Here is an 18,686-nt window from a genome sequence, read left to right on the forward strand (position 1 = left end):
CCTTTCATTTTTCTTTTCTGACATGTTTGAAGAACCAGATGAATGAAATGTATTTCATGGAAACCACAAAACCCACGTCAGGTGTGAAAGTGCCTTTTTTTTTTTTTTTACCTGACAAGTCAAAACTGTAAGACATGCTAAGAGGCCGCATTGCTGAAAAAAGAAAACAAACAATAAAAAGAAAGCAATTCAGCTGTTAGGAATAAACAGGGAGGATGAAAAAAAAAGGGAAGATTCAAGAAAACCCAGAGGGCCACATTTCAGACTTTTAAGGCACAAGGCAGTGAATAAAAATCTGAAATATAATGAAACCATGAGTCTTAGTTTCAACTCTACTAAGACTTGAAATGGAATAACAATAAAAGAAAAAAGTTTTTAAAGAACATGTTTAAAATGAAAGTATGATAAAGATACAAACATTTTAAAGAATCATAGTACAGGATTTTTTCCTTAAATACAAAATATATCAAAAGGAAAAAAGTAGCAATCTTTAAAAACATGGTTTTAGGGAACATACAAAAATCTTTAAAATTTAATAAATGTGTTCTTAAATAACTTATTTCAGGATGAAAATTTGGCTCTCTGCATAAAGGTGAAACATTTTATTTATTAAAAAATCTCATCCAGGAGCTAGTAGCATCACAACACGCCAATAAACTGTCTATTGTAGGCAGCATAACCCAATAGTTGAAAAGAGGCTGTAGGAGCCAGAATGCCTAAGTTTGAATCTCAGCTCTGCCACTTACTAGCAATGTGATTCTGGGCAAGTTACTTAACCTCTCTGTGCTTCAGTTACTTCATCTGTAAAATGGCAATAATGGTACCTATCTCATGGAATTGTTATGAAGATTAAATGATTTCGTACAAAAATAGGTGCTCAGAATAATGCTTGGCACATAGTAAAAGTTCAATAAATATAATTTCTTAAGAATAAACTTACTTATTTCCTGTTGAGATCATTCGTTTTTTAATTTTTATTACATAATAAAAACTACTGAACTGTATACTTTAAATGGGTGAATTTTATTGTAGGTAAATTATATCTCAATAAAACTTTTTGAAAAGGTTATTACAAAGATTTGATGAATTTGGGTACTCATGACAGTGAGAATTATCTATTTCCACTACAGACCAAAATTCTTACCAGGACTGTCTATTCTATGACCTAAGCTTGGGGAGGACAGGTACCTTTGTGGTCAGAAGAGAACAGAACTTCAGGGCTAGTAGGGAGGGAAGTATAAGGCATATCAGTCAGAATGTCTCCCCAGTTGATATTTTCCAGGTAGACTGTCTGTAGAGTTCTAGCACCCAAATTTAATAGAATGTAAGTATCTCTCAATATGATTTTTGGCAGATGTTTTGAAAGGAACAATTTATATTTACAACCCAAAGTCTCAATATAGTATTTAAAAAAAAAATAATGTGAAGGAAAAGCATTGAGTTATACCCAAATACAACTTAGCAAGATGTCAGAATCATATGTAGATGTCTTAAAAAGCACTTATGTCAAGAAAAGGGATGTGAATCTTAAATGGGCAAATAAAGCAATGTTTCTTAACAATCATCCTTATTGTTTGATGATCAGGAAATAATACTTTAGGTATTTCATCCTAATATATAAAAAAGAATGTAACTTTTAAATAAGCACTTTACTGGGTTTTAATTGTCTCATAGGAAAGTGGTTTAGGGATTTTATGTTGAGAGCAACCTTCCACACACCATTAAAAAAACTCTGCATTTCTAAACTCAAATACAATTGACTCTAGATTTTCCTAATTATATACAGAAAATAAAATACTACATATTCTCAAAGTACTCATCACTCTTCTCTAATATCTACTTTTTCTGTTCTTCTCTGATACTTAAACGTATCTTTTGAAATAAGACTGACTATTGCACAAGAAAGATGTTACTGTTTCTTGGAATATGAGGTTCAGATCTTCATCAAGTTCCATATACCACAAAGAGGACAACAATCGAGCACCACAGCTTCTAAGAGGTTTAGGAAAAAAGATGCTTTTAAAGGAACAACTTATATTTAAAACCCAAAATCTCAATACAGTACGAAATGTTAGGAAAAAGAAAATATCAGATATGAACAAAGACTATGTACAAGAATAGTACATAGTCTTTGTAATTGCAAGATACATTCAAATATTTCAGCACCTATGAGAGTGTTTGTTACAGCCTTGTCCCTCTACTAGGGACTGAGGACACAATAATGAACAAGACAGATATGGTCCTGTCATCATGAAGGTCACAATAAAACAGAAGGGCCAACAGTCAAAGAATATCAATATGAAGTGATTGAAGAGTTCAGACCTGGAAGCAGAGAGGGCAGCCATAGCTAATACAATAAACTAGACAAGAGAAGCTTGGGTTAGGATAGTGGCTGTTGGGCCCAAACTGTGTTAAGACTAGAAAGATCCGGAAGTAGTAGGTTGGTGCAAAAGTAATTGCGGTATTTGCAATTATTTTTAACCTTTTAAACCACAGTTACTATTGCACCAACCTATACAATCAACACGGCCTGGCGGTTAAGAGTCAAAGATCATGCTGAAGTTTCTGTCTTGAGCACCCTGAGATGGAAAATAGGAGATGGTTTGGAGAGGAAGCAGATGAGTTCACTTGTGGACGTGTTGGGCTTGTCTTGCTTGTAGGATATGAAGAGGCCCTATCTAGATGACAGACGATGTATGAGTCTGAACTTTTAGAGAAATCTGTGCTGTAGATTGGGAACTGGAAGACAGCCAGAAACAAAAACCATGGACAAGGTTGTGGTTGAATAGGGAAAAGTGAGCCCAAGATAGAAACTTGAAGGATCAAGAGGAGTGTGAGAGAGGTAGAAAAAGAAATCAGTGGAGAAAACTAGAGGAGTGTATGTCACAGAACTGATTCCTTTCCTGTGCAGGTGCAACTATAATCTATTTTCCTAAAGGAAGTTTCTCTAAATTCTTTGGGCATTTTACAAATTGGAAGAGAGCTATATAAACAAAATGTTTACAAACATTTTATAATATGGTCTATCTATAAACCATAATCAATGTGTGCTTATAGTACACATTAAAAAACATTACATATAATAAATATAAAGGAAGTTTGGTAACAAGTTAAATGATAGCAGATAATTGATGTTTGATCACATAATGCCATATTTATAAACCCACAATTAAGACAACAGAAACTTGAAGTAAAACTATATATCTATTTCTAAAACATAACTTGTCTTGCATACACAATTTATAAAGTATTTTGACCACAATCTTATTTAATTCTTACATAAAAGCCATAATGAAGATTTAGAGAATTTTACTCCCCTTCATCAATCATCAGAGAGGTAAAGACACTCTCCTAAAGCCCCAGTCTAGAGACTGGCAGAACTCTTCCCGCTAAGCCATAATGCTCCTGTATAGCTCAGTATCACATAGGGAAAGAATTCCTATTTCATGAATTTCAAGTAAGAGTGTGAGAGTGTGTGTGTGTGTGTGTGTGTGTGTGTGTGTGTGTGTGTGTGAGAGAGAGAGAGAGAGAGAGAGAGAGAGAGAGAGAGAGAGAGAGAGAGAGAGAGAAGAAACGCATAAGTAATGAGAACTCCATAGACTATCTTGACTTTGTACCATTATACCATTATTTTTCACTGGGCTGGTTGTATAAAGACACTTTTTCAAGTGGATGAGTCTAGAACAGGAGTGTGGTAAGCAGCTGACTCACCTAATCTACTACGTCTAATTTCTTCTGGTGAGATGGGCCGCAGCTTTCTTTCTGCTTTGATTTCTTCTAATATTCTTTCATGGAGGCTCCGTGGCCGTGGTGGAGTGGGTTTCAGCTTTCTGGCTGAAGCCTTGAAAAACAACCATGGTTGGAGATTTTGATTAGTTGTCCTTAAATAATTTTCAGTAAAGTCCATTCATACAGTATAGTATTATGAAGTTGTATTTTATTGACTGCAACATTGCTTAATAAAAGACTATTTCAAGTGATTATCATGGTTCCTAAAGCAATAGGGAGATTATTGAATTTCACAGTAATTTAGTTACATGTGCTCAAATGATTTTAAGGAAACAGCTTTACTACAGTTATAATTACGTTCCTTATTTGCAAGCATTATAGGCAATCAACTGAAATGCAAGCTATACTTTAATACTATTATTGCTTTTGAAACTAACATTTTTGAGTAAGTCATCACAACCTTCTTAGATTATTAGTATTATCTTCATTCTATAGTTGAAGAAATAAAGGCTCTGGGAGGCTGATTAACTTGCTCAGACACATGTGGCTGCTATATTTTGTATTAGCGTACAAATCCAGGTTCTTTTGACTCCGTGCTTTCTCCTGTACCATGACCTGCCTACTTAAAATCATTTCCTAGTTGGCCTCTTCCCCTACTTTTAAAGAGATTTATAAAATGAGTCATTAATTTTGGTTTAGATGTACACAAATTGGGACACGTACATAGGTTTGAGAGACTTTGGTGAGCACTGGCTATTGAGCTAAGGGGAAAAGATATGAAGAACAGAGGAAACATAAACTAATATTCATCTAGATTAGAATATTCTGATTCCATGGTCACTGGAAAGAACTCTGTTAACCTAAGAAGATAATTAATATAAAAGTAAATGTAAAGCAGAGTGCATTTACTGTAAAATAATATCAAAATGACAATTTAACCAAGGAAGTTATTAGTACTATAAAGTAAATTGGAAGGGCAATCCATGCTAGGAACTATTTGGTATTACATTTAGCCATTATTCTAGGAGGTGTTTGTTCAGATTTTGTACCATAACCCAGGTTGTTTTAAGTTAAAACATCCTAAGACAGCCTTGTATTGAATAAATATAAGTATTTTTCGATGACTTAAGTATAATTTACAGTTGGGCTTCATCATTCTGAGAATAAAAGCTCAGTGTAAAAACTAACCACTTTAAGAGGTGAGTTCTAGAGACTACACCCTGGAGAAGAATAATTCAGTCTGTGAACTCCAATCAAGAGAACTATGTCAAATTACATACTGGATTTAAAGGAGGTCTTGATCTGATGAAGTCGAGGATGATTTCATGAGCACTTTTTTTTAACCTAGGAGGAATGTCACCATTTACCTGGAAAAAAAAGAAAAGAAAATTCATTTGACTATAGGATTATCATTATAAGTTTCTGGGTATAGCTGTTATCTCAACATATGCCACAAAATTACTGAAGTAATTTGTACTATAGTAATGTAATTCTGGCTCTACTAAGGACACATTTCAAATCAATAAAATGGAGACTAAATGGCTGTCTGGTTTAGAAAAAAAATAACTATTGTAGAATTGAGGAAAATCCAGGTTCACTGTAGTTCCATCACTTTGGGAAATTATATATAAGATACATCCCTTCGAACAAAAGTTTTTAAATTGTAAATGGAATAAATGATAGTATGCTGATTAATTATTTTATAACTTAAAAGCCTTTTACCTATTACTTTTGTCATTGTACAAAACCTAGGTAATAGGAATGACTAGAGACGTGATACACATTCTGTAGATAGAACTCAGAGCAAAGAGGGTATCTGCTACATTTGCAGAACTAGTAAGTTGAAGAGTTTTTGTAGAGTCCAGGTCTGTCTCTGACTTCTGCACTTATGTCCTATCTTTTTAAGGCAATGTGTAAGCAAAAAAAATATTTTAAAGAAATTTAAGAAAACCCAGAAACCCACACACAAAAATAACTAAACTCACATTCTCACCACTCAGAAGGCACAAATGTGACCATTTTGTCATATTTATTTCCCAGTCTCATAAAAAACAAAACAAAACAAAACAACAAAACAAAACAAAACAAAAACCCCAAAAAACTCTGTAACACTTTTTTCTCTACTTTGGTGACCTAGTTTTTGACTACCTCACCATATCCTAATAATTTTATAATATATATTTTATTGGAGAAAAGACATAATTTGGTGATTTCTCTACCACCAATGGTTGATTTTTTTATTTTGATAGGTTAGATATGATTCTTTATGCTTCACAATTTGTTACTGGAAATGTCATGTAAAATTTTAGAATTATAAAGTTTGACAAAATGTTTTTCAAGTTTTTTCTTATCTGAATTGCAAGATTTCCTGTATACTTGCCAATCTTAAATACTATTTTAATTTCCATTCAGTAACCAGTTGGGCATTAATTATGAGGTTTTCATTTTTGTCAATGTCACTATTTTGTGTCAACTAAGAAATAAAGTTAAAAAAAAAAAAAAGAACCTGAACTGTGTACCCAGTCCCCTCCCCAAATGAGATAACCCTATCCGAGTTCAGGGTGTTTGACAAAGCTTGCTGGGGCTTACACAACATCCACTCCCCTCTTCTTCCCTGTGCCCCATCTCCCAGCCCACAATGAGGCAGCATGGCCCTCTGGAAACATTTAAGAGTAAAAGCTACTCAAGCCCAGCCAAGCTGGTGATTGCTAGTACTTGGTTTAAGGAGGGCATGAAACCGGCAATAGAGCTGGAGGCCTATGTGGCAACACCCCTGCCTGTGGATTTCATGTTACAGTAGATATTTTTTTAAATTCTTATTACAGATTTCTGGTCAAGATGGCAGAGTAAGTAGGCAAACACTGTACTTGCCTTCTATTAGGACCATATCAAAATTACAACTAAACTACAGAACAAGCATCATTGAGAATGGCCTCAAGTCTTGCTGAAATGAAGTCTTACAACTAAGGACATACAGAAGAAGCCACCTAGCAAATGGTAGGGGGGTTGGAAATGTGGAATGGACTGACCCTACATCCATCCATGTGTGACAATTAAAAATCAGGAGGGATATCTCAGCTGTGAAGGGGTTCCAGCCCAAAATCAGAATCCCCAGGCCAGGGTGCCACTGCCAGGGAGAGAAGTCGTCATAACTTCTGGCTGTGACAACCAGCAGAGACTGTGGCTGGTGGTTACAGTCCCCGGCAATCCTCTTAAAGTGCCTATGCACAGACTCACTGATGGACTCACTTGCTCTAAGCTACAGGGCTTGGGCAGCAGCTTGACAGGCACCATGGACATACAGGGAGGAACTGAGTTGTATGGCTGCAGAACAAGGGCTAGAGGGGTAGCTTTCTTTCATACAGCAGTGCTGGTAGAATCCATTGTTTCTTTGTTGAGCCCTACCTCCTTCCGGTATGCAGACACAGGTGGCTGCCTTATCTGAGTTTCCATCAACCTGGCTGACACCATTCGCACCACCCTGGTGATTCCCTGGACTGTCACCCCACCCAACATGTGGTCCCACCCAAGCCACTTCTAGTGACTTTTCCATACAAACACCCTATCTTGGGTCCTGCTGCAGACTTTCCTAAAATCTCTCAAAGGTCCACAAAACCCAAAGAAGCAGCATCTGGCTTTGGTGTGTCCTGAACCTCTTGCTGAGCAGCCCGTAGCCTGACAATAGCGGCAGCCAGCCTCGGTGCATGGCTTGCCCTCTCGAGGCGCCTCCAGGCTCAGTGCGGGTGGCATACATCGGCAGATTACTTCGTGGCTCATACCAGGTGGCCCTGGGCAGGGTACAGGCTGTGGCTGAACTTGGACTGTGGAGGGGCACCTCCCAGGAGGCCCTCAGAATGGCACAGTTGGTGGCCAGCTTCAGACAAAGCTGGGGCATCACCTGGCCACCTCTAAGGACAACACAACCAAAGGGCAGAATGGGCAGGCACCAGAGCCCTGCTAAAGAGAATCCTGTTCCATGGGGTCAGACTCACACAACAACTCCACAATAGTCACAGACAGCCCTAACAACCAATGAGCCCAAGGGTTAATCCCTCCCACTGGTGTGTAAATAGCAACCAAGGCTCAACTAAAACAGGAGGGCATACACAACCCACATAAAGGACACACCTGGAGCACTTCTCTCAGGTGACCTGGGAGACTCTGCTACTGGGCCCGACAGGATAACTACTACATTTTGACACTCTACTACGTCTGGGAGACATACCAGCCCTACCTAATGCTAGAGATGATCACAGGAAAGCAGACAAAATGGGGAGACAAAGAAGCATGTCCCAAACCAAAAAACAGAACAAGGCTCCATAAAAAGATCTAAACAAAATGGAGACAAGCAATCTACCAGATGTAGAACTCAAAACACTCGTTATAAGGATGCTCAATTATCTCATGGAGAACTTCAACAATGAGATAGGAAACATAAACATGGAGATAGAAAACATTAAAAAAAGTCAGAAATAAAGACTGAAATAAGTAAAATGATGAATACATGAGAGGAAATCAACAGATTAGATGAGGGAGAGGATTGAATCCGCGATTTAGAAGATAAGGTAGCAGAAAACACCCAATTGGAACAGGAAAAAGAAAAAAGCATCCAAAAAAAAAATGAGGACAGTTAAAGGGGCCTCTGGGACAACATCAAGCATACTAACATTTGCATCATAGGGGAACCAGAATGAGAAGAGAGAAAAAGCAAAGAATTGAAAACCTATTTGAAGAGCCAGAGTGGGCGCGGCGCCTGACTCCCGCCCACCCGCGTGCTCTGAGAAAGTCCCCTGCGGTGCTGCGATCCACAATCCACCCGCTGGACACATCTGCTGCCTTACTGCTGCTGGGGTCCACAATCCCAGATCAAAATTGAAAAAAATGGTTGACCTCACCCAACTAATGGAAAATGAAGTACTGATGGCCTTTGCCTCCTATACAACGATTGTTCTTTCAAAAATGATGTTAATGAGTACTACAACTGCATTCTATAGATTGACAAGAAAGGTTTTTGCCAACCCAGAAGACTGTGCAAGCTTTGGCAAAGGAGAAAATGCCAAGAAGTATCTTCGGATAGATGACAGAGTGGAATGTACGAAGGGCCCATCTGAATGACCTTGAAAATATTGTGCCATTTCTTGGTATTGGTCCTCTGTATTCCTTAAGTGGTCCAGACCTCTCTACAGCCATCCTGCACTTCAGACTCTTTGTCGGAGCACGGATCTACCACACCATTGCATATTTGCTACCTCTTCCCCAGCCTAATCGCGCTTTGGCTTTTTTTGTTGGATACGGAGTTACTATTTCAATGGCTTACAGGTTGTTGAAGAGTAGATTGCACCTTTAAGGAGAATCATACAACTCAATTATCCAATTATTTTCTAATAATTCTGTACTTCCAATTTATAATGAATACTTTTTAAGATTTTAAGTGGGAAGGAACAGAGAAATTAAGATGGGGAAACCATCACTGGTATCTTTCATTCTCGTTATATTTCCATTAGAAAGTTAACATAATTTTTAAGTCTTTCATCTTATTCTTAAAGTAATTTGTTGTAAATTTTGATTATAATTTGTAACATTCAACATTTCACATTTTAAATCGTAAAGTGAGTGTACGTATGAAAAACCTATATTTTAATATTGCTGAAATGGGCATATGAAATAAAGAATTTAAAGAAAAAAAAAAGAAAACCTATTTGAAGAAATAATGACTGAAAACTTCCCTAACTTGGTAAAGAAAATAGATATACGCCCAGGAAGTGGAGACAGTCCCAAACAAGATGAACCCAAAGAGACCCACCCCAAGACACATGATAATTTAAACGTCACAGGTTAAAAACAAAGAGACAGATGTCAGAAACATTGTGGAATGGGGAATGCTCCTGAAAATCTCTGCTGGAGATTACAACAAATTGAACAGCCATAATTCAACAAAAGATTCCCTACGCAACACACAAATATGTTTGACAGAGCCACACATCGAAACATCTGAAAGTGAGCAAATCAGGGTAAACAGGGGAGGAGGGAAAGGGGGGAAGTGAAGAGACAGGGTCCGTTGCCTGGAGCTCACTGCAGTCCTGGGAAAAGTGAAGATTGAGACTGAAGGTGTACTTTCTGTGGCACCAGCAATCCAGGGATCAGTATGTAACACAGCTGAACCCAGAGATCAGAGGAGAGACCTTGGGGCAAAGACCAAATACAAAAATCTGAGAACTGTGATTTAAGCCCTCACTGCCAGGCAAAAAAAACAAAGCCATGGAGCATGGCTGCCTCCCCCCATGCTCACAGTGACACCAGAAGGCCCCAGAAAAGAAAAAAAAACTAGCAGCAGTGTTGGATTAAAAAGCAGAATATATATAGCACTGAGAACTGGAGAAACAGTCCTGAGAAGTGGAGGGATGATGTGGCTAATGCCAGTGATGGGGGAAGGAATTATATGAGCGAGACAGCGGTGGTCTTGCAGCTGCCATTCCTTGGAGAGCAGAGTCCCCAAAACACCTGCCACCTCTCCCAGCCCACCACACCCCACCCCCACATTTCACAGCTGATCACAATGGGGGTACCCAAAGCTGCTGAGACCCACAGCTCTGCATTTAGCTGCAGGGGCAGCACTGAGATTTCAGAGGCTTAGAACTTCATCGCCCACCACATCCTTCCATGGGGGTGGTGCCCTGACAGCGAGGTAACCTGGTCACAGAGGAGAAACACATCTCCCCACGAAGTACCCCACCATGTGAGAAGCTGGAACAGTGCACGAGATAAAATAAAATGCTCCAGCACTACCTATTGGAAAGCAAAAGAAAGACCTCTTCATATCAAACTGCTTCAGAATCTACTCCTGTAGATGCCCAAGAGAATAATTCATTAACTGCCACGAATAACAAAGGTAACAAGGCAGTTCAGAAAATGAAAACTCTCCATAAAATGAACTTAAAAGCATGGAAACATGTGATTTAAATGACAGAGAATTCAAGATTGCAGTTCTGAAAAAACTCAATGAGGTGCAAGACTACTCACATAGGGGCTTTAAGGAACTCAGAAAAAAAAATTAAGGAACAGAAAGGATGTTTCATCAGAGAGACTGAAATTTTAAAAAACAATCAAATAGAAATTCTGGAGGTGAAGAACTCAATAAATGAGATGAAATAGCCAGCTTAAGAAATACAGCTGACCAAATAGAGGAAAGAATTAGTGATATCGAAGATAGAAATCTGAAAATGATGCAGATGAAAGAAGAGAGAGACTTTAGAGTTAAAAGAAATGAAAGAACTCCACAAGAATTATCTGACTCATCAGAAAGAGCAAGATATGAATATTGGGTATACCAGAAGGAGAAGAGAGGGAGAAGGGCACAGAGAGTCTATTCAAACAAATAGTTGACAAGAACTTCCCAAAACTATGTTAAGAACTGTATCCAAGAATCCAAGAAGCAAACAGAACACCTAATTACCTTCTTCCTAATAGGACTTCTCCAAGGCATATTATATTGGAGCTGTCAAAAATTAATGACAATGAGAGAATTCTCAAGGCAACGAGGAAAAAGAAGGCTGTAACCTCCAAAAATAAGCCCATTAAATTACCATTAGACTTTTCAGCAGAACCTCCATAAGCCAGGAGAGAGTTGAATCAAATATTCCATCTATTGAAAGAAAGAAATTACCAACCAAGAATAATATATCCAGCAAAGTTATCCTTTACATATGAAGAAATAAAGACCTTTCGGGATGTACAGAAGCTGAGGGAATTTTTCACCACAAGCCTGCATTACAGGAAATAGTGAGGGAGGCTACTCGACCTGAAATAAAAAGGCAGAAAAATAGAAAACCATGAACAAATTACTAACATACAAACAGAAGCAAAAACTGGCACCTCCTACACAAAATAGGGCACTATACAATTAACCATAACATAAAGGATAAAGAAAATAAAAACATAAAAAAGAGAAAATGAAGAAAATTTACTACTGCAACTCAGAAATGAACTCACAGCATAAATAGGGATAATTCGTGACAACAAAAACATAAAAGGGGAAGAAGTAAAGGTCCGAATTTGCAAAGGGGAATGGAGATAAGAAGCATGCTGTATAAAAAGGACTACCTTATATGTGAAACTTTCTTTTATATAAACTTAATGATAACAACAACAACAAAAGCCCAAACAGAGACAAATAACATAAAAAAGAAAAAGGAAAGAAAACAGAGGAAAAATCATACAATGACACCAAAATAATTAACAGACAGAAACAAAAAGGAAAAGAAACAATAGAGACACAGAGCTACCAGAAAACAAAAGATAGCATGGCTATAGGAAAGCCTCATATACCAATTATTACCCTAAATGTCAATGGACTGAATTCACCAATAAAAAGGCATGGAGTATAGATTGGATTAAAAAACAAACCCCAACCATTATGCTGCTTCCAAGATACATATCTCTGCTACAAAAACAAATATAGACTCAAAGCGAAAGGGTGGAAAACAATAATCCAAGCAAATGGCATCCACAGAAAAGCAGGTTTAATCACACTTAGATCTGACAAAACAGACTTTAAGATATAAAAAGCAACAAGAGACAAACATGGACATTTCATAATGACAAAGGGGACAATACAACAAGGAAACATAACACTTATCAATGTGTATGCTCCCAATCAGGAATCACCAAAATATTTAAAGCAACTACTAATGGAACTAAAGAGAGAAACTGACAAAATCACAATTATACTAGGAGACCTAAATACAACACTGACAGCTAAGAATAGATCACCTGAACAGAAAATCAACAGAACTAAAAGCCTTAAATGATACATTAGATCAAATGGACATAATCGACATTTTCAAAGCATTTCATCCTAGAACACCAAACTATCAATTCTTTTCTAGTGCACATGGAACACTCACAATGATAGACCATATGTTGGGACACCAAACCAGCTTCAGGAAATTTAAGATTGAAATCATACCAAGCATATTCTCAGACCACAAGGCTTTGAAATTGGAGATCAACTAGAAAAAGAAAGTAGGAAAAAATACACATGCGTGGAGATTAAACAACATTATTAAAGAATGACTGAGTCAAAGAAGAAATAAAATGAAAGATCAAAAGATACATAAAAATAAATGAGAATGAAAATACATCCTATCAAAATTATTGGGATGCAGTGAAAGCAATACTAAGAGGGAAATTTACACCATTACAGGCCTATCTCCAGAAACAAGAAAAATCCCAAATAATCAACCTAACTTTACATCTTAAAGAACCAGAAAAAGAAGAACAAATGAAACCCAAAGTCAGCAGAAGGAAGGAAATGAAAATTAGAGCAGAATTAAGGGAAATAGAGAAAAGACAGAAGAAAAAAATTAAACAAAACTTGATTCTTTGAAAAAAAGATTGATACAAATGACAGCTGCCTGGCTAGATTTAATGAAAAAAGAGAAAACACCCAAACAAAGTCAGGAATAAAAGAGGAAAAGTTATGACAGATACCACAGAAATACAGAGGATGATACAAGAATACTATGAAAGAGCACGTCCCCGAATTCAATAACCTACAAGAAATGGACAAGTTCTTAGAAATATATAATCTTAATAGAATGAATCAAGAAGTACTGGAATATCTAAATAGACTGATCAACCATAAGGAAATTGAAACAATCATTCAAAACCACCCTAAAAGGACCAGATGGCTTCATTAGTGAATCCTACCAAACACTCAAAGGTGATGTGGTAATACATGTCCTCCTCAAACTCTTCCATAAAGTTGAAGAACAGGCAATGCTTCCTAACTCATTTTATGAGGACAAAAAAAGAAAACTACACACCAATATCTCCGATGAATACAGGTGCAAAAATCCTAAACAAAATACTAGCAAGTTGAATACAACAATAAATTTAAAAAATTATACATCACAATCAAGAGGGGTTCATTCCAGGGACACAAGGATGGTTCAACATATGCAACTGATCAATGTGATAACCACATAAACAAAATAAAACACAAAACTCACATGATTATATCAATAGATGCAGAAAAAGCATTTGACAAGATAAAACATCCACTCACGATTAAAACACTTAATAAAATGGGTACAAGAGGAAAGTAGCTCAACATACTAAAGGCCATATATGACAAACCCTCAGCTAATATCACACTTAATGATGAAAAACTGAAAACCTTTCCTCTAAACCAGGAGCAAGACAGGAGTGCCCCTGCCAGCACTGTAATTCAATATAGTATTGGATATAGTATTGGAAGTCTGAGGTAGAGAAATCAGACAAGAGAAAGAAATAAAAGGCATCCAAACTGGGAGTAAAAAAGTTAAACTGTCACATTTGAAGACATGATTCTTCATGTACGAACCCTAAAGACTCCATACAAAAAACAAAATACAAAAACTAAAAAAAACAAAACAAACCCAGTTGGTGACGTCATAGGAATGGCGGCAGTGGGGCTCACTTTCTGAGGTATCCTCCAGATCTTGTGGCAATTGGGACATATAACCCATCGAGGAGTTCTTTGCTCACCACGCAGAACAGCTGGGAGACTCGTGGAAGAATTACCTGAAGGTGTGCGCTGATTGCGAGCAGGGGAGGAGGCGGGACAGAGAAGTGGTAACATGCCCCCTCCCGGCCACGGTGGATCTGCGGCCTGGCAGCGCCTGCAGTGCGGGACCCAGAGCGGAATGGACAACACAAAAGCCAGGAGAAAAGCTAAGAAACTCGTGGAAGGTTTGCTTAGGGGTACACTAGTTGGGCGAGCTGGGGAGGAGAGAGGGGCGCACTCCCGCGGCGGAGATGCGCACTCCCCCGGTGGAGTCGCAGCCCGACAGTGCGAGAACAGCAGCAGCGCGCTGCCATGGCTCCAGGGAAGTGCAGGAGCCCAGGGCAGAGCGGAGAGCACGGAAGCCAGGAGAACAGCTAAGAGACTCGTGGAAGGTTGGCTTAGGGGAGCGCTAATTGAGTGAGCAAGGGAGGAGCGAGGAGGGCGAGAGGAAACGCACCGGGCGCTCCCCACCCCCACAGTAGAGCCAAGGTCCTACAGCTTGCGGACAGCAGCAGCAGTGGGCAGCACCCGAGGCTCTAGGGTGGAACGGGAGCCCACGGTGGAACGGAGAGCACAAAAGCCAGGAGGTGGGCTCTTTCCCTGCATCCTACAGCTGATCGCTCCCACTGGGGCAGGCAGCTTGTGGGCCCTAGGGCAGACAAAGAACACAGACTCCACACCTGGGCCCTCACCCCGCTCTTCCAATCCTACCCCCGCCCTTCCAGAGACTTAAACTGACCCCTGAACTGAGGAGTAGTGTCAGATTACAGAGGGGCGTTTGTGCTCAGGCTCTGGGAAGATTGGCAGCCAGCTCTGACCCACGGAAGAGGCTGGGAGGAGTGGGATTTTCGCTGGACGAGGAGAGAGGAGACTCCTCCACCCCAAGCCATCATCTTTTTGGGCCTGCGGGAGGAGTGTGACGCGGCTGGCCTGGGAGAGAGAAGACCCCTCCATCCCCAGGCCCCACCCTTTCTGGCTGGCCTGGGGCGGGGCAAGGGCAACTGCGGAAGCACTCCCTGAGATCAGCAGTAAGCGGCAGACACAGCTCCCGGCTTTCAGCAGCTTAGAAATCTCGCGCGCGCAACACACACACGGGAAGAAGTGCCCCAAGATTCAGGAGTACTGGACACAGGGCTGGTGGTGCTACTCTCAGTGTGCATTTGTGCAGGGAGGGGCAGAAACTGCACTGACTCTCTAAAAACTATCATCCAGATCCCTCAGACCCTCGCATTTAAATCTACAGTCCCAAATTCACTCTGGGCAACCAGGTGACCGGCGCTGTCTGCACTATAGGCAGGGGACTCTTTGGCACAGCAGAGGACAACCTGGAGATTACTTGGTGGGTTTAAGTCAAGACTGGTGCTGCTTCCTGTTTTGCTTTGCTTGTGGTTTTTTTTGCCCCCTTTTCTTTTCTTTTTCCTTTCTTTCCTTTTTCTTACTTTTTCCTTTTCAGTTTTGTTTTGTTTTCTTTTCTTTTGTTTTTCGTTTTATTTTTTTGTTTTTTGCTTGGCTTTTGTTTTTTGTTTGTTTGTTTGTTTTCTTTTGCTTTGTTTTGTCTATATTCCTTTCATATCTTTGCCTGTCTTGAGTGGGGGTTGTCTGTTGTTTTTTACATGTGAATGTACTTGATTTTTTTTTCTTTGTTGTTGGTGTTGTTGTTCTACTTGGTAATTTGATTTGTGCTGAAACTGCCCTACCAGGGCCCAGCTTAAGAGGCACAAGATTCAACATATCCAGAAGCCAACTCTAGACCAAACCAGAGTACTACCCAGTTTGACATACAAGTCACACACCCAGAGGGAATTCTCTGAAGACACAAGAGCCCATAGAGGCCAAACCTCATTTAAGTGGTCACCCTCACCCAGCAGAACACCCTGCGGTGGGCAGAGCCAAGTCTCACAACTAGTCAGCCTGGGAGTTAAACCCATCGACTCACAAGCAGAAAGCAATTAAAGTTCTTCTTGAACAGGACAATATACACAACACAAGAGTCACCTTTGGAGAACACGCAGAGAAGAAGAACGAAGTAGTCCAAGTCAAATATAAATGACACATACTACATAAGATAACCCAGCAAGAACTAAGAACTCTAGGGGATCTTCCTAATACATCAAAGCAAACACAGAGAGTCAGTCAGAATGGGTAGACAAAGAAACATGTCCTAAATAAAAGAACAGAAGAAACCTCCACAACTGAAACCAAATGAAGCAGAGGTAACTAACCTTTCAGAAACAGAGTTCAGAACACTGGTGATAAGAAAGTTTAAGCTTAGCTAAGACATAAAGAAGGATGTATAAATCATAAAGAATAACAAGTTAGAACTAAAGAAGGATGTAGAAATCATAACGAACAACCACTTAGAACTAAAGAACACAATTACCGAAATTAAGAACTCACTTGAAGGAATTACAAGCAGGTTAGATGAAGCAGAGGATCGAATCAGCAACTTAGAAGACAAGTTAGCAGAGATCACCCAAACTGAACAACAGAAAGAAAAAAGAATAAAAAACAATGAAGATGGTTTAAGAGACCTCTGGGATAACATCAAGTGCAACAACATGCGCATCATAGGAATACCAGAAGGTGCAGAGAGAAAGCAAGGGATTGAGAACATATTTGAGGTAATAATGTACAAAAACTTCCCTAACCTGATGAAGGAAACCAACATACAAGCCAAGGAAGTGCAGAGAGTTACAACCAGGATAAACCCAAACAGGTCCACACAAAGACACGTTATAGTTAAAATGGCAAAGCTTAAAGACAAAGAGAGAATCCTAAAAGCAGCAAGAGAAAGACAGAGGGTTACATACAAGGGAACTCCCATAAGACTATCAAATGATTTTTCTACAGAAACACTGAAGGCCAGGAGGGAGTGGCAGGAGATACTCAAAGTGATGGAACACAAAGGCCTACAACCTAGATTGCTTTATCCAGCAAGGCTATCATTTAAAGTTGATGGAGATATAAAGAGCTTCCCAGAAAAGAAAAACTGAAGGAATTTATTATCAGCAAGCCAGCATTGCAATAAATACTAAAAGGACATGTGTAAATAGAAGAAAGATGAAAACAATCTAACTACAAATTTAAAAAATGGCAATAACTATGTACCTATCAATAATCACTTTAAATGTAAATGGATTAAATGCTCCAATCAAGAGACATAGGGTGGCTGAGTGGATAAGGAAGCAAGACCCTTGTATATGCTGTATACAAGAGACTCATCTCAGATCAAAAGACACACACAGGCTGAAAGTGAACGGTTGGAGTAAGATATTTCATGCAAATGGAAGCGAGAAAAAAGCTGGAGTTGCAATACTTATATCTGACAAAATAGACTTTAAAATGAAGAACATATTAAAAGACAAAGATGGGCACTATATAATAATAAAAGGATCAATCCGACAAGAGGACATAACCCTCGTAATCATCTATGCACCCAACATAGGAGCGCCTAAATATATCAAACAGGTACTGACAGACATAAAGACAGAGATCAACAGCAACACTATCAAAGTAGGGGACTTTAACACACCTCTGACAACAAGGGACAGTTCCTCGAGACAGAAAATCAATATGGAAACAACAGCCTTAAATGATACTTTGGACCACTTGGATTTAATCGATATTTTCAGAGCATTTCACCCCAATGCTGCAGAATACACGTTCTTCTCAAGCGTACATGGAACATTTTCCAAGATAGATCATATGTTAGAACACAAAACAAGCCTTGATAAATGTAAGAAAATTGAAATCATACCAATTTTCTTCTCTGACCACAGTGCTATGAAATTAGAAATGAAGTACAGGAAAAAAACTGGAAGACACACCAATTCATGGAGGCTGAATAACATGTTACTAAATAATGAATGGATCAAGCAGGAGATCAAGGAAGAAATCAAAAGATATCTCGAGAGAAATGAGAATGAGAACACGACGACCCAAAATCTATGGGATGCCACGAAAGCAGTCCAAAGAGGGAAATTCATAGCACTGCAGGCCTACCTAAAGAAATAAGAAATATCACTAATTGACAGTTTATCTTCACCCTTAAGGGATCTGGAAAAAGAACAGCAAAATAAGCTCAAAGGGAGCACAAGGAAGGAGATAATAAAGATCAGAGCGGAAATAAATGAAATAGAAAACAGAAACACAATACAAAAGATCAATGAATCCAAGAGTTGGTTCTTAGAGAAGATGAACAAAATTGACAAACCTTTAGCCAGACTCATCAAAAAAAGGAGAGAACCCAAATTAATGAAATCAGAAATGAAAGAGGAGAAGTGACAACAGACACCACAGAAATACAAAAAAATTTTAAGAAACTACTATGAGCAACTATATGCCAACAAATTTGACAATCTGGAAGAAATGGACAATTTTCTAGAGGCGCACAACCTTCCAAGGCTAAATG

General features: G+C 38.9%; 2 protein-coding genes across 6 annotated transcripts in view; one reads left to right on the plus strand and one right to left on the minus strand.

Annotated features, from left to right (window-relative positions):
* The window catches only part of SPIRE1 (spire type actin nucleation factor 1), a gene marked incomplete at its 5' end in the record, with an annotated part of 256,517 nt that overhangs the window by 41,280 nt on the left and 196,551 nt on the right, over positions 1-18,686 (minus strand). For 3 of the 5 annotated variants that reach the window (XM_081078391.1, XM_081078389.1, XM_081078393.1), the window contains 3 exons: positions 112-153; positions 3,712-3,841; positions 5,010-5,096. In XM_081078391.1, the coding sequence (XP_080934517.1) occupies positions 112-153; positions 3,712-3,841; positions 5,010-5,096 (259 nt within the window). The remainder of the gene's footprint in view (positions 1-111; positions 154-3,711; positions 3,842-5,009; positions 5,097-18,686) is intronic. The other 2 variants (XM_081078392.1, XM_081078390.1) reach the window with 1 other exon arrangement.
* Positions 8,578-9,076, plus strand: LOC308509829 (microsomal glutathione S-transferase 1-like; the record flags this gene model as incomplete). Its single annotated transcript, XM_081078374.1, is given in 2 exon segments — positions 8,578-8,819; positions 8,821-9,076. Coding segments are annotated over 2 exon segments (465 nt in total). The 5' UTR covers positions 8,578-8,610.

This window comes from Rhinolophus hipposideros (genome assembly GCF_964194185.1).
Source record: "Rhinolophus hipposideros genome assembly, chromosome: 17".
Taxonomy (NCBI): domain Eukaryota; kingdom Metazoa; phylum Chordata; class Mammalia; order Chiroptera; family Rhinolophidae; genus Rhinolophus; species Rhinolophus hipposideros.